General features: G+C 52.5%; 1 protein-coding gene across 1 annotated transcript in view; it reads left to right on the top strand.

The window, feature by feature from the left end:
* The window catches only part of LOC100093571 (zinc finger protein 48-like), a 31,017-nt gene that overhangs the window by 13,389 nt on the left and 4,438 nt on the right, over positions 1–13,190 (top strand). The window contains exons 4-5 of the mRNA XM_029058111.2: positions 11,581–11,766; positions 12,144–12,298. Of these exons, the coding sequence (XP_028913944.1) occupies positions 11,581–11,766; positions 12,144–12,298 (341 nt within the window). The remainder of the gene's footprint in view (positions 1–11,580; positions 11,767–12,143; positions 12,299–13,190) is intronic.

The following is a 13,190-nucleotide window of genomic DNA, read 5'->3' as shown; positions in this document are numbered from 1 at the left end:
TAACAGATACCAACATTAAGAGAGTACTCTGCACACAGTAAGTGCTCAGTAAATACCATTACAATCGATCAAGCAAGCAACCGTATTTATTGAGCACCTACTGTGTGCAGAGTGCTACTAAGTCCTTGGGAGATTACAACCCAGCAATATAATTACTTGATCGATGGGTAGAGAAGTATCTGGCTCAGTAGTTCCGCAGCGAGTTCATGTTTCCCCCCTCCTCTAGAACCTTCCGCAATTGCCCATTCCCACCTCCACACCATACAGAAGCTTCTCACCTTCGGCTTTAACGCGCTCAATCCCCTCGCCCCCTCCTATCTCTCCTACTCTCACCCAGCCCACACTCTTCGTTCCGCTAATGCCAACCTTCTCGCTGTACCCTCGATCTCATCTATAACTCGCCGCCGACCTCTCGTCCACATCCTAGAAAGCCCCCCCCCCCCCATATCGGACAATCGCTCTCCCACCTTCGAAGCCTTATTAAAAAGCCCATCTCCTCCAGGAGGCCTTCCCCGACTAAGCCCTCATTTCCTCTTCTCCCACTCCCTTCCGCATCGCCCTTGCCCTTGAATTTGTACCCTTAATTCAGCCCTCCCTCAGCCCCTCAGCACGCATGTAAATCTCCATAACTTATTTGTCTATATTGTCCGTCTCCCCCTCTAGACGGTGAGGTAGTCGTGGGCAGGGCAGGTGCTTGGGATATTGTTGTTTTGTACTCTCCCAAGCGCTTAGTATGGGGCTCCGCACATGGTAAGCGCTCAATAAATACCACTGAAGTCAGATGAACTAGCGCCTAGTATGGCCTACTACACCGAGTGGAAACAATCGATCCATCATTTGTATTTACTGAGTGCTTACTAAATAAATAAATACCTTTACAGAAACCACCCTCTCAAAGATCACCAATGATCTCCTTGCCAAATCCAATGGCTCCTACTCCATCCTCATCCTCCTCGACCTCTCGTCCGCCTTCGACCCTGTCGACCACCCCCTTCTCCCGGAGACGTTATCCAACCTTGGTTTCACTGACTCGGTCCTCTCCCGGTTCTCCTCTTATCTCTCGGGCCGTTCATTCTCGGTCTCCTTCGCGGGCTCCTCCTTCCCCTCTCATCCCCTAACTGTGGGGGTCCCTCAAGGTTCAGTTCTCGGTCACCTTTTATTCTCCGTCTATACTCATTCCCTTGGAGAACTCATTCACTCCCACGGCTTCAACTACCATCTCTATGTGGATGAGACCCAAATCTTCATCTCCAGCCCCGATCTCTCTCCCTCCCTCCAGTCTCGCATCTCCTCCTGCCTTCAAGACGTATCTATTTGGATGTCCTCGCGTCACCTCAAACTTAACACGTCCAAAACAGAGCTCCTCATCTTCCCACCCAAACCCTGTCCTCTCCCTGACTTTCCCATCACTGTAGATGGCACCGCCATCCTTCCCGTCTCACGAGACTGTAACCTTGGCGTTATCCTTGACTCCTCTCTCTCAGTCGACCCACGTATTCAATCCGTCACCAAATCCTGTCGGTCCCACCTTCACAACATTGCTAAAATCTGCCCTTTCCTCTCCATCCGAAGTGCTACCGTGTTCATTCATTCATTCAGTCATATTTAGTGAGCGCTTACTATGTGCAGAGCACTGATCTAAGCGCTTTGAATGGACAATTCGGCAACAGATAGAGACGATCCCTGCCCAACGACGGGCTCACGGTCTAAACGGGGGAGACAGGCAGCAGAGAGAACAGAACAAAACAAAAACAAGACAACATCATCAAGATAAATAGAATCAAGGAGATATACACCTTATTATCAAAACAAATAGGGTAATAAACAGTATATACAAATGAGCACAGTGCTGAGGGGAGGATAAGGGCAAAGGGCAGAGGGTGGGGGGGAGGGAAGGGGGAACAGAGGGAAAGGGGGGCTCAGTCTGGGAAGGCTTTCTGGAGGAGGTTAGCTCTCAGTGAGGCTTTGAAGAGGAGAAGAGAGTTAGTTTGGCGGAGGTGAGGAGGGAGGGCGTTCCAGGACAGCGGGAGGACGGGGGCCAGGGGTCGACGGTGGGATAGGCGAGACCGGGGGACGGTGAGGAGGTGGGCCGCAGAGGAGCGGAGCGTGCGGGGTGGGCAGTAGAAAGAGAGAAGGGAGGTGAGGTAGGAAGGGGCAAGGGGATGGAGAGCCTTGAAGCCAAGAGTGAGGAGTTTTTGTTTCGTGCGAAGGTTGATAGGCAACCACTGGGGGTTTTTGAGGAGGGGAGTGACATGCCCAGAGCGTTTCTGTAGAAAGATGATCCGGGCAGAGGAATGAAGAATAGACTGAAGCGGGGAGAGACGGGAGGATGGGAGATCAGAGAGAAGGCTGACACAGTAATCCAGCCAGGATAATATGAGAGCTTGTACCAGCACGATAGCAGTTTGGAGGGAGAGGAAAGGGCGGATCTTGGCAACGTTGTGAAGGTGAGACCGGCAGGTGTCGGTGACGGATCGGATGTGCGAGGTGAACGAGAGAGCCGAGTCAAGGACGACACCGAGGTTGCGGGCCTGTGAGACGGGAAGGATGGTCGTGCCGTCCACAGTGATGGGGAAGTCAGGGAGAGGACAGGGTTTGGGAGGGAAGATAAGGAGCTCAGTCTTGGATATTTATGGTATCCCTCTAGACTGTAAGCTCGCTATGGACAGGGAACGTAACTGCTAATCCTGTTATATTATACCCTCCCGAGCGCTTAGTACAGGGCTCTGCACATAGTAAGGACATAGTAAGCGTACGGTTAACTGATTGACTGAGTCTCACTTTGTCTCTCCCTGGACTTTATCTCTACCCCCTTCGTGTCTCTTTGCCTACCTCTGCCTGTTTCTCCTCTACATCCCTTGTGTCTCTGATTCTCTCCACTGCGTCTGATCTTTTTGAATTGTTATCTTTCCTACTGCTTAACACATAGTAAGCCTTTAACAGATTCCACAATTATCATCGCTCTGCTTCCTCTGCGTGTGTCCCTCGTGCTCCTTTATCTCTCTCCCCTACCGTTCCCTCTGTCGATCCATCAGTGGTAATTATTGAGTGCTTACTGTGTGCAAAACACTGTACTAAACGCTTGGAAAAGTACAACACAACTGAGGTGGCGAATGCCATCCCTGCCCACAGTGAGCGAAACAGCATGGCGTAGTGGAGAGAGCACGGGCCTGGGAATCAGAAGGACCCGGGTTCTAATCCTGGCTCCGCCACTTGTCCTCTGTGTGACCTTGGACGAGTCACTTCACTCCTCTGGGCCTCTGTTACCTCATCTGCAAAAGGGGAATTAAGACTGTGAATTCTATGTAGGACAGGGACCGTGTCCAACTCCCCATTTGCTTGTGTCCATCCCAGGGCTTAGTACCTGGCGCGTAGGAAGCGCTTAATAAATACCACATTATTATTAGTACTATTATTAAATAAAATAACAAGCGTACGGTTTAGAGATCGTATCGCCCCTTGATTCTGATCAATCCATCAATTCAGCAGTGACGTTTATACTAAGCACGTGGGAGAATACAACCTAATAGAGTTGGTAGATGTGTTCCCTGACTATAATGAGCCGAAAGAAAGAAAACCAAGGTAAGCGGCACCAAAAACCTGAGGACGAGGACATTTCGTGGACGTGGACATCTGTAGGGCTTCCAGGATCCGATCATATCGCTGTGAAGAGCGGAGACCTCTCCCCTCTTGTCACGGGCCTGGAGGAAATCCTGCGGAGATAAAGTCTGTGGTGAGCTGAAGCAGGGAGACTGCTTCAAGTGAGAACCGGAAAAAAAAATGTTTAAAAGACAAGTTGAAGGACAACTTCAAGTGGGGTGCATATCCGCACTCGGTGGACAGACCAATTTAGCAAGGAGGTGGCTCATTTCGAGGAGATCCGGAAAAGCGAGATGAAAAAAAGAGCAGCGCCAGCCTCTGCAAATAGGAAGCAGTGTTGCCTAGTGGAGAGAGAGCGGGCCTGGGAGTCAGAGGCCCCAGGATCTAATCCTGGCTCCGACACTCGTCCGCTGGGTGATCCTGGGCGTGTTGCTTCACTTCTTTGGGCCTCGGCTACCTCATCTGTAAAATGGGGATTAAGACCGCGAGCCCCATGTGGGACGTGGACTGCGTCCAACCAGAATAACTTGTATCTGGTCCAGAGCTTAGTACAGTCCTTGGCACTTAAACAATACCATAAAAAAATAAGAATACCGGTTCCCGGTACGCACTTAATGAATACCATAAAAAAAAAAAAAGAAGCACCAGTCTGTCAGTCGTATTTATTGAGCGCTGATTGTGTGCACGGCTCGGTACTAATCGCTGGAAGGAGTACACTTCGACAATAGACAGACGCCTCGCCCATCCGTAACGAGCAAAAATACCAAAGGGCAGGGATTTCGGAGGGTGTGAAAGTGAATGACAGTCGCCCACCCATTTTTTCAGCCACATCTACGCACAAGTCAATTTCCCCTTCATTAATGTCATTTTTGAACACCCAGGTAAACTAGTTGCTAAGAGTCAGGCTGAGCACAGTAAATGGGACACGGATTCTGAGACCACCTCCTTATCCCTCTCACTTTGCTCTCAATCAGTCGAATTTCTCCGGCGTTTACTGTGTGCACAGCACGGTACTAAGCGCTTGGGAGAGCACACTACAACAACAAGCAGACACATTCCCTGCCCACAACGAGCTCCCAGACTAGCGGGGGAGAGAGTTATTAATATAAATCAACAAATCAATAGATAAATCAATAAATTGCAGATCTACCCAGATCTATACTTGCGTGTTGCGGGGATGAGAGGAAAGAGGAATGAAGGAGGAAGTCAGAGCGGCGCGGAAGGGAGTGGGAAAAGAGGAGGGGAGGGATAAGTCAGGGAAGACCTCTTGGAGGAGACGTCACGCACCCCTTTTTTTAAAAGAAACCTCAGAGGCGCACAGGGGAGGAGAAGAACTTGGACTAGGGTCAGAGGCCCCAAGCTCTCTTTGGTCCAGGGATCCCCAGAATGAAGACATGGTCACCCTCGTTTGTTTGTCAGCATGCTGGACGGTGATAACAATAATGTTGGTATTTGTTAAGCGTTTACTATATGCAGAGCACTCTTCTAAGCGCTGGGGTAGATACAGGGTAATCAGGTTGCCCCACGTGGGGCTCACAGTCTTAATCCCCATTTTACAGATGAGGTAACTGAGGCCCAGAGAAGTGAAGTGACTTGACCACAGTCACCCAGCTGACAAGTGGCAGAGCCGGGATTCGAACCCATGAACTCTGACTCCCAAGCCCGGGCTCTTTCCACTGAGTCACGCTGACTTTGCGCTTAGTACAGTGCCACATAGTAAGCGCTCAATAAATACTATTAAAGGAAATTAAATGAAATGACGAGGCCACCTCCGGGACAACCGATAATAATAATTCTGGGGCTTGTTAAGCACCCGCTATGTCCCGAGCACCTTTCTAAATACTGGGATTAATATAAATTCATCTCAGTCTTAATCCCCGTTTTACAAATGAGGTACCCGAGGCCCAGAGAAGTGAAGTGGCTTCCCAAGGTCACACAGCAGACGTGTGGCGGAACCAGAATTAGAACCCAGATCCTTCTGACTCCCAGGCCCATGCTTTACCCACTAGGCCATGCTGTTTAGACACCCGGGAGCTGCGTGGGGCACTGAGAAAAGACAGCAGACTTCTCCCCACAACAGCCGTCACAGTGTTTAGGACTTGGAAGCTGGGGACCTAAGGACCCGAGAGAGCGCCCTACCCTCTGCGCCCCACATCAGTCACTCAGTGGCATCGACTGAGCATTTACTATAATAATAATAATAACGTTGATATTTGTTAAGCGCTTACTATGTGCCGAGCACTGTTCTAAGCGCTGGGGTAGACACAGGGGAATCAGGTTGTCCCACGTGGGGCTCACGGTCTTAATCCCCATTTTACAGATGAGGTAACTGAGGCACCGAGAAGTTAAGTGACTTGCCCAAAGTCACGCAGCTGACAAGTGGCCAAGTCCGGATTCGAACCCATGACCTCTGACTCCAAAGCCCGTGCTCTTTCCCCTGAGCCACGCTGCTATGCGCTAAGCTCTCGGGAGAGTAGGGTACAATATTCCCTGCCTACAGTGAGCTTCCAGTCTAGAAGGATGAGTTTCCAGTCTCGAGGATTTTTTAATTGGTATTTGTTAAGTGCTTACTATGTGCCAGGCGCTGTTCTATGACTTACCCAAGGTCACACAGCTGGCATGTGGGGAGAGGGGATATGAGCACGGCAAGCTAGGTGGCATTTTGAAATCTGTGAGTATCTAGCGTTTGGAGTTTCATTCATTCATTCAATAGTATTTATTGAGCGCTTACTATGTGCAGAGCACTGTACTAAGCGCTTGGAATGGACAAATCGGTAATAGAGACAGTCCCTGCCCTATGATGGGCTTACAGTCCAATCGGGGGAGACAGACAGACAAGAACAATGGCAATAAATAGAATCAAGGGGAAGAACCTCTCATTAAAACAATAGCAAATAAATAGAATCAAGGCGATACACATCTCATTAACAAAATAAATAGGGTGATGAAGATATATACAGTCGAGCGGACGAGTACGGTGCTGAGGAGAGGGGACGGGAGAGGGGGAGGAGCAGAGGGAAAGGGGGGAGAAGAGGACTTAGCTGAGGGGAGGTGAAGGGGGGGTAGAGGGAGCAGAGGGAAAAGGGGAGCTCAATCTGGGAAGGCCTCTTGGAGGAGGTGAGCTTTAAATAGGGATTTGAAGAGGGGAAGAGAATTAGTTGTAAGTTGGAGTGGTGAAATGGTAGGGATTTGTGATGTTGAGGTCCTGGGTGGGTGACGTGGGGTGGGGCGGGAGGCCAACCCGCTGGAAGCAGCGTGGCCTAGTGGCTAGAGCAGGGGCCTGAGAGTCAGGAGGACCCGGGTTCTAATCCCGGCTCGGCCACTTGTCTGCTGTTTGACCACGGACCGGTCACTTTGCCACTCTGCGCCTCAGTTACCTCATCTGTAAAATGGGGATTCAAACCGTGAGCCCCATGTGGGACAGGGACGGTGCCTGACCCAATGTGCTTGTATCCACCCCTGTGCTCAGAACGGTGTCCGGCACACAGTAAGCGCTTAACAAGTACCATTATTTTTGTTATTACCTGAGCTGGGAAGTGAGGGGAACCGGGTGGCGGGTGGGTAATCGGGGACATCCGTGTGGATGGAGAAAGGCCCTGAGGATCAGGGGAGGAGAGGAGAAAGAGAGAAGTTAGGTTTCGAAAAGCGGAGGCAGGACCCGGGAGGTGAGCGATGAGGGCGACTGGTGGTTGAGAAGTTGAAACCCCGTGGCCTAGTGAAAGAGCTCAGGCCTGGGACTCAGAAGGACCTGGGTTCCAATCCCGGACCTGTCATTTGTCTGCTGTGTGACCTTGGGCAGGTCGCTTCACTTCTCCGTGCCTCAGTTTCCTCTACTGTAAAATGGGATTGAGACTGTGAGCCCCATGTGGGACGAGAGACTGTATCCGCCCCGATTTGCTTATATCCATCCCAGCGTTTAGTGCAGTGCCTGGCACGTAGTAAGCAGCAGCGTGGCTCGGCGGAAAGAGCACGGGCTGGGGAGTCAGAGGTCATGAATTCAAATCCCACCTTGCCACTTGTCAGCTGAGTGACTCTGGGCAAGTCCCTTCACTTCTCTGTGCCTCAGTGACCTCATCTGTCAAACGGGGATGAAGACTGTGAGCCCCACGTGGGACAACCTGATGACCTTATACCCTCCCCGGTGCTTAGAACAGTGCCTGGCACATAGTAAGCGCTTAACAAATCCCATCATCATTATTATTATTAAGCTCTTAACAGATACCATAATTATCACGATAACCATCACTTACTCCAGACCTTTTTATTCTCGAAGCTCCCAATACCCGCACCTTCTCCCTCTCCGGTCTCTGATGACCTCGCTAACTACTTCGTTAATAAAAGTAAAAACCAACGGGTCTGAGCTCCCTCCACCTCTCCTTCCCGTTCCTACATCTATCGCATCCTTCCCTGCCATCGCTGAAGAGGTTTCCTGCTTGTTTTCAAAATCTATCCCCCAACTCACCCCGCCTCAACTTCTGAAAACCCTTTCTCCCACGCTGCCATCTTCAACCTCTCGCTCTCCTTCCCCTCCACCTCCCAAAATGCTTAAGCCTTTCCACCACCCCCCAAAAACAGCTCCCCAAAACAGCTTTCTCTGGCTCGTCCACCTTCCAGTTACCCTTCCATCTCCCTGAGCCCATTCCTGTCAGACTCCTCAGAATATGGACATGTGCTGCCTTTTCTACCTCTCTTCGGATTCCTTCTGGCTCTCACCTCACGCGCTCCCCCGAGACAGCAGGGGAGAGAAGCGGCGTGGCTCAGTGGAAAGAACCCGGGCTGGGAAGTCAGAGGTCGTGGGTTCTAATCCCGGCTCCTCCATTTGTCAACTGGGTGACTTTGGGCAAGTCACTTCACTTCTCTGGGCCTCGGTGACCTCATCTGTAAAATGGGGATTAAAACTGTGAGCCTCACGTGGGACAACCTGATTACCACCGCCCCCGCACAGCGCTTAGAAGAGTGCTTGGCACAAAGTAAGTGCTTAACAAATACCATCATCATTATTATATATTATTAGCACATTCCAAGATCTCCGTTGGCCTTGTCCTTGCCAAATCTAATGAGATCTACTCTTTCTTCATCGTCCTTGACTCCTTGGTCCCCCTCCGACACTGGACAACTTCCTTTCCCTGGAATACTAATCAACTTTGATTTTACTGGCACAGTTTTCTCTGACAATTTTTATGGTATTTATAAAGTGTTTCCAATGTGTCCCACGTGGGGCTCACAGTCTTAATCCCCATTTTACAGATGAGGTCGCTGAGGCAGAAATGAAGTGACTTACCCAAGCTGTGAGCCCTATATGGGACATGGACCACGTCCAACCTGATTGGCTTGTATCTCCCTCAGTGCTTAGTGCTTGCTACACTGTAAGTGCTTAAAAAATACCATAAAGAAAAAGTAACAATTGTGATATTTGCTAAGTGCTTGCTATGGGCCAAACACTGTACTAAGCGCTGGGGTAGAAACAAGATTATCGGGTCTCACGGCCTGAAGAGGAGGGTGAGGAGGTCTGCTCCTCCTCCCCTCCCCATTCCCCCTTCTCCCGCCCTCTGCTCTTCCCCCTTCCCCTCAGTACCGTACATATCTGTAGATATTATTTCTCTATTTATTTTGTTAATGATGTGTATATATCTACGATTCTATTTATCTTGATGATGTCTGCGCCAGACTACTTGTCTTGTTCTGTTTTGCTTTCCTGTCTGCCTCCCCCGTTTAGACCGTGAGCCCGTCACTGGGCAGGGATGGTCACTATTTGGTGCCGAATTGCCAATTCCAAGCGCTTAGTACAGTGCTCGGCACATAGTAAGTGCTCGATAAATACTATTGAGTGAATGAAATCTCCATTTTCCAGTTGAGGAAACTGAGGCACATGACTCGCTTAAGGTCACAGAGCGGGTAAGTGGCGGACCCGGGATTAGAAGGCACTGGGTGTTTCGGGGAAGGTTTAGACCCTCACTGCCACCAAGCACACGACCTTGGCCCTAGTTGCCCTGAGAAGCAGCGTGGCTCAGTGGAAAGAGCAGGAGCTTAGGAGTCAGAGGTCATGGGTTCAAATCCCAGCTCCGCTGCTTGTCAGCTGTGTGACTTCGGGCAAGTCACTTCACTTCTCTGTGCCTCAGTGACCTCATCTGGAAAATGGGGATGAAGACTGTGAGCCCCGTGTGGGACAACCTGATCACCTTGTATCCCCCCAGCGCTTAGAACAGTGCTTTGCACATAGTAAGTGCTTAACAAATGCCATCATAATTATTATTATTCTCAGTGCCTCAGTGACCTCATCTGGAAAATGGGGATGAAGACTGTGAGCCCCACGTGGGCCACCTGTTCACCTTGTATCCCCCAGTGCTTAGAACGGTGCTTTGCACATAGTAAGTGCTTAACTTTTGTGAATGTGTCCAACCCCTTAATTCTATTTATCGTGATTATGTTCTCTTGTTTTTGTCCGTCTCCCCAGATTAGACCGTGAGCCCGTCACTGGGCAGGGATGGTCTCTGTCTGTTGCCCAGTTGTCCATTCCAAGGGCTTAGCACAGTGCTCTGCACATAGTAAGCGCTCACTAAAGACTACTGAATGAATGAACAAATGGCATCATTATTCTTCTTCTTCTTGGTGCCTCAGTGACCTCCTCTGGAAAATGGGAATGAAGACTGGGAGCCTCACGTGGGCCCACCTGAGGACCTTCCTTGTATCTCTCCCAACGCTTAGAACAGTGGTGGACACGTAGTCTGCCACTTGTCAGCTGTGTGACTGTGGGCAAGTCATTTAACCTCTCTGTGCCTCAGTTCCCTCATCTGTAAAGTGGGGATGAAGACTGTGAGCCTCATGTGGGACAACCTGATGACCCTGTATCTACCCCAGCGTTTAGAACAGTGCTCGGCACACAGTAAGCGCTTATCACATACCAACATTATTAGAGAAGCAGCGTGGCTCAGGGGAAAGAGCCCAGGCTTGGGAGTCAGAGGTCATTCATTCAATTCATTCAATAGTATTTATTGAGCGCTTACTATGTGCAGAGTTCGAGACTGTAAGCCCGTCAAACGGCAGGGACTGTCTCTATCTGTTGCCGACTTGTTCATTCCAAGCGCTTAGTACAGTGCTCAGCACATAGTAAGTGCTCAATAAATACTATTGAATGAATGAATGAATGAACCCCGGCTCTGCCACTTGTCAGCTGTGTGACTGTGGGCAAGTCACTTCTCTTATCTGTGCCTCAGTCCCCTCATCTGTAAAATGGGGGTGAAGACTGGGAGCCTGAAGTGGGACCACCTGATTCCCCTGTATCTCCCCCAGCGCTTCGAACAGTGCTCTGCACAGAGTAAGCGCTTAACAAATACCAACATCATTATTGTAAGCGCTTAACAAATATCAACATGATTATTAAGTGTGACTGCGGGCAAGTCGCTTCACCTCTCTGTGCCTCAGTCCCCTCATCTGTAAAATGGGGGTGAAGACTGGGAGCCTGAAGTGGGACCACCTGATTCCCCTGTATCTCCCCCAGCGCTTCGAACAGTGCTCTGCACAGAGTAAGCGCTTAACAAATACCAACATCATTATTGTAAGCGCTTAACAAATATCAACATGATTATTAAGTGTGACTGCGGGCAAGTCGCTTCTCTTATCTGTGCCTCAGTCCCCTCATCTGTAAAATGGGGATGAAGACTGGGAGCCTGAAGTGGGACCACCTGATTCCCCTGTATCTCCCCCAGCGCTTCGAACAGCGCTCTGCACAGAGTAAGCGCTTCACCAATACCAACATCGTTATTACGAAACACTGAGGAGTGGCCGAGGGACGACTCGAGGACGGGGGCGAGGCCTCCTCCGGGGGGGGCCCCAGTGCGCATGCTCGGCGGGAGGGGGCGGCCCCAGTGCGCATGCTCGGGGGCGGCGCCAGTGCGCATGTGCCGCCGCTCCGGGGGGCGGGGTCAGGGAGGGAGGGCCCCGCCCCCTGGTGGGCGTGTCCTCGTCGCCGTCCAATGGGAGGCGTCCGTTCCGGGCCCCGCCCCCTCGGCGTCCCCTTCCCCCGCTGCCTCCGCCGTCCCCGTCTCCTGCGCGCCGACCCCGCCGCGGCCTGGACGTGCGCTCGACGCCGGGGCCCCGGGGAGCCCCCGCGGCCTCATCCGGGGCCTGGGCCCGCCGCACCCACCCCCCGACGGCAGGCGCGGCCCGGTGAGCCCCCTCCCCCGCTCCCGGCCGGTCCTGCCCGCCCCTCGCCCTCCCTCCGGCCGGTGACTCAGCCCCGCCCGGGGGTCTCAAGGACGGGAAGGCGGAGAGAAGTGGGGGCCCTCTCCCAGCACACCATCCATCCATCAGCGGGGCTGGGGGGGAACCCCCTCTTCTCCCCCCCGCCCCCCGGGCGAGACAATCCATTCAATCGCATTGATCGAGCGCTCACTCTGTGCAGAGCGCTGGGCTGAGCGCTTGGACGATTCGGCACCGGGGACCGTCCCCGCCCCCCGACGGGGCTTCCAGTCTCATCGTCGATTAGATGATCAGTGATGAGGCCGGAAGGACTGACCCTCGGTGTTCCCTTCCTCTCTGTCCAGCAGGTCCAGCCATGCCGGGGGAGCAGCAGCAGGAGGAGGAGGAGGAGGAGGGAGCGATGCAGGAAGAGATGGTGCTGCTGGTAAAGGGGGAGGAAGAGGAGGGCGAGGAGCAGTATGAGGTGGTGAAGCTGAAGATTCCTCTGGATGGCAAGGAGGTAGGCCCCCGGCTTCCCTTCCCAAACCCTCGCCCTCCCCCCGCCCCGACCTCTTTCCACACTGCAGAATTCCAGAACTGGCAGGCGGGGCCCCCGAGGGGGACCTCATTCTTTTCCCTGCTTCCAGGAAGGGTGGGGGGTCCTGGGGTTCGGTTTCAGACCTGGACTCAGATCCCAAAGAAACAGGGCCCCCCCCCCCCCCAACTGAGAAACCCCCGCCTTACCCACCGTGTCCTCGCTGTGATGGGAGCGACCGCGGCCGGAAAACCTGGAACGGGGCTGGGAAATTCCCCATCTCACGCTCCTCCTCGCTCTCCCGCAGCCCGACCTCTCCGCGGACGACCGCTTGGATTTGGTCGAAGCGCTGGGCTTCTGGGCCCTTGCCAGTTTGCGAAGCTGGTTTGAGTCTGGAGAAATCTCCAGGGAGGTTGATTCTCCCCCCTCCCCACCTCCCACGGTGCCCTTTCCCCGATGGCAAGGAAGCTCTTCCCGGGTAATTTCCAGTCTTCCTTCTGCAGGGAAAACACATTTTCTCCACTTCTCCGACCGGAGGATGATCGGCCACCTTCCTCTGACTAATAAGACTTCGCGTTTATGTCGTCCCCTCCCACGCGCTGAGTCTAGTGCTTTGCGCACGGTAGGCGCTTAATAAACGCCGCCGATCTCTCCGGAGGCGGTCGTGTTCCCCCTCCTGTCGATCTTCTCCTCTCCGAGAGGGTCCGTTCTGCCCCAACGGGTGTTTTCGTTAGATGAGTCGGCTAGAACGGCGGAAGGATTAGAGAGCGTTCTCCTCGGGACACGAGTCCGGGGGAGACGCGGTCCGGAGTTTGGCGCCGGCGGATGTGCCCTGGGAAGAGACGGTGGCGGCCGACACAGTGGGGGGAAGCACGGG

This window comes from Ornithorhynchus anatinus, chromosome 2 (genome assembly GCF_004115215.2).
Source record: "Ornithorhynchus anatinus isolate Pmale09 chromosome 2, mOrnAna1.pri.v4, whole genome shotgun sequence".
Lineage (NCBI taxonomy): Eukaryota > Metazoa > Chordata > Mammalia > Monotremata > Ornithorhynchidae > Ornithorhynchus > Ornithorhynchus anatinus.
The sequence above is the reverse complement of the archived record's forward strand: the minus strand, read 5'-3'. Positions and strand labels throughout refer to the sequence as shown.